At 35.4% G+C, this 2,500-nt stretch overlaps 2 protein-coding genes across 2 annotated transcripts in view; one reads left to right on the top strand and one right to left on the bottom strand.

Annotated features, from left to right (window-relative positions):
- Positions 1-2,500, top strand: part of LOC138000954 (vascular endothelial growth factor receptor 1-like) — a 99,722-nt gene that overhangs the window by 29,313 nt on the left and 67,909 nt on the right. The window lies entirely within an intron of this gene.
- Positions 1-2,500, bottom strand: part of LOC138000955 (uncharacterized) — a 15,290-nt gene that overhangs the window by 686 nt on the left and 12,104 nt on the right. The window contains exon 7 of the mRNA XM_068847623.1: positions 1,294-1,445. Coding sequence (XP_068703724.1) covers positions 1,294-1,445 — 152 coding nt within the window. The remainder of the gene's footprint in view (positions 1-1,293; positions 1,446-2,500) is intronic.

The raw sequence follows: 2,500 nt of genomic DNA, 5'->3' as shown, positions 1-2,500 counted from the left end.
TTTTTATCCTTTCTGAATGTTTATTTTGTGGATTTAAACGTCTGATATGGCACCATCTGAAGCATTGATTATCCTCGTTTTTCATGTTTATCAATCCCTTTGCGGTCTTTCGTAGCTCGTAAGGAAGTTTAAATATATGATGATCCTTTCATTGGTTGATATTTAACAATATTAAAGTAATGATTGTCAACTGATTCAATTAACCATCCAAATGATTCTGAAATCCAAACCGATATTTTATTGAATATGCGCTGTTTTGATAATTCTAATGCTAGTTCAATTTGTGTTTTATTATTGTTTGAGCTTGACTGTTAGAATATGCTGATTTGATTGTTTTTTCTTCACGACCTGTTTGTTTAATCAAAGTCACCTTTAATGTTTCAACAAATTTTACTCCTATCATTGAAACTAGAACGTTTTCAATATGGTTTTCAATTACTTTTCTTGTTGTTTTTAATTCTTATTTCATATGATTTAGTAAAGCCTTTTAGAGCAGATGCTGTTTCATTTATAGTCCTTTTAGCAGCTTTTGGAATATGCTTTTTAGTCCTTGGTGCTGCAACTGGTGTTTTTATTATATTTTCTTCATAATTTTGAACCATTTCTTTAACATTTTGTCACGGTTTTTGAATTGGTTTTTGCTGTTGCTTAATAGCAAATCGATCAATTGATCTTTGTAAATCACATTCGTTCATATTATATATATTATAGGTTTATTTTTTTTCATATTTTGCGTTTGATTTGTGTCCGGATTGATTACCTGGCTAGCAGTTAAAATTTTGTTTTGATTAATTTTTGTTTTGATCATTTTTATTTTGCATTGAAATAGTCATTTTAAAACACAGCTGTATAGCATATCATGGTATTTATCAAAAACGGTTATTTCTGATATATAATATGAAAAACTATATGTTAAAGCTGCTAAAACAGCAAAATGATGCTTGTCTGAAGCTAAATGACAAATTTTACTTTACTAAATATAGTGTAGGAGCCGATATTAGTAACAGAACTTCCTTTATTCGTAGTAATACATACAATATGGCGGATCTACAAGAACGTTTCTCCTATGTATGACCGTGCGAGTAGCCGCTGACCAACATCTCCCCCCTTTGCAAAATAACAAAAGAAAGAAACGAGAAGGCAAAACAAACTATAACTTAAAACCCGGAGCCTGGGACCATTACAGATGGTATCCTATATTCAAGTGTCAATAATAGAATGATAGTAGAGCTACATAGTAACTGTTTGTATATTCAGAGACTCTTAGTCAGTGCTGATGAATTTTAAAAAAACTTATGACTAGTTTGTGACGAAGTCTTTCGGGGCATTTAATTATCCGTCCAGACCGGGTCTGCTTGACTGGTGATCCTGTCAGTTCCTGGGGCTGTGGTGGTGTCATTTCTGGTGCGTTCTCTTGAGGGGGTGCGTCAGGACTTGGGGGCCAACTGGTGCAGAGTTTTTGATTGGGGAATTGTAAATATTAGACTTATTGAGAGCATTATTAACCACACAAAGATGGAACAAATCCCGGGCCTGTTGTTGTTTGTAGATTTTCAAAAAGCCTTCGATAATATAGAGTGGTCTTTTATAGAGAAAACACTAAGACACTTTAACTTTGGAACATCCTTGGTAAGCTGGGTTAAACTTTTTTATACGAACATAAGTAGCTGTGTCCTCAACAATGGATGGGCATCCGACTTCTTTTCTTTACATCGTGGAGTAAGACAGGGGTGCCCACTGTCCCCCTATTTATTTATTTTAGACGCTGAAATCTTGGTAACGCAGTGAGAAGGGATATAGAATTTCGCGGTATCAAAGTGGGTAACTCAGAGTGTAAACTGTCTCAATATGCAGATGACACAACAATGATTTTAGATGGCTCAGAACGCTCTTTTTCGAGAATTTTATACGTACTAGACATATTTGCAAATGTATCAGGTTTGAAAGCAAACTATGAGAAAACTGAAGCCCTCTGGATAGGTTCACACAGGGATACAAATGCTGTTATTCCTTCGAGTAAACCTATCTTTTGGGCAGAGGGAAAGGTCTTAGGCGTTTGGTTCTCGACATCGAGGCCAGCCAATATTGACAACAATTTTACTGAGAAAATCGAAAAGATTAAAAAGATCCTCGGGAGCTGGTCGGCCAGAAGACTCACACTTATGGGTAAAATTGCCATTCTAAAAGCTCTAGCAGTATCTCAGATTGTTTACGTTTTGTCCTCCCTTCCGACACCGAAAGGGGTCATAAAGGAAATTAACGCTCTGTTATACGATTTTCTTTGGGACAACAAAGGGGACAAAATAAAAAGAACAGAAATGATCAACGATCACAGTAAGGGGGAGGGCTAAAGATGATCGATATTGCTAGTTTTAACCAGGCCTTAAAAATGAAATGGGTAAAAAGCTATTTAGATGATCAAGATACAGGGAAATGGAAGTTTTTTTTCAATCATCAACTAGCACAATTTGGGGGGAAATTAGTTTTCTGGGGGAACTTA

Source organism: Montipora foliosa, chromosome 4, assembly GCF_036669935.1.
Source record: "Montipora foliosa isolate CH-2021 chromosome 4, ASM3666993v2, whole genome shotgun sequence".
Taxonomy (NCBI): domain Eukaryota; kingdom Metazoa; phylum Cnidaria; class Anthozoa; order Scleractinia; family Acroporidae; genus Montipora; species Montipora foliosa.
Note: the sequence above shows the minus strand (reverse complement) of the source record. Positions and strands in the feature narration are given on the sequence as shown.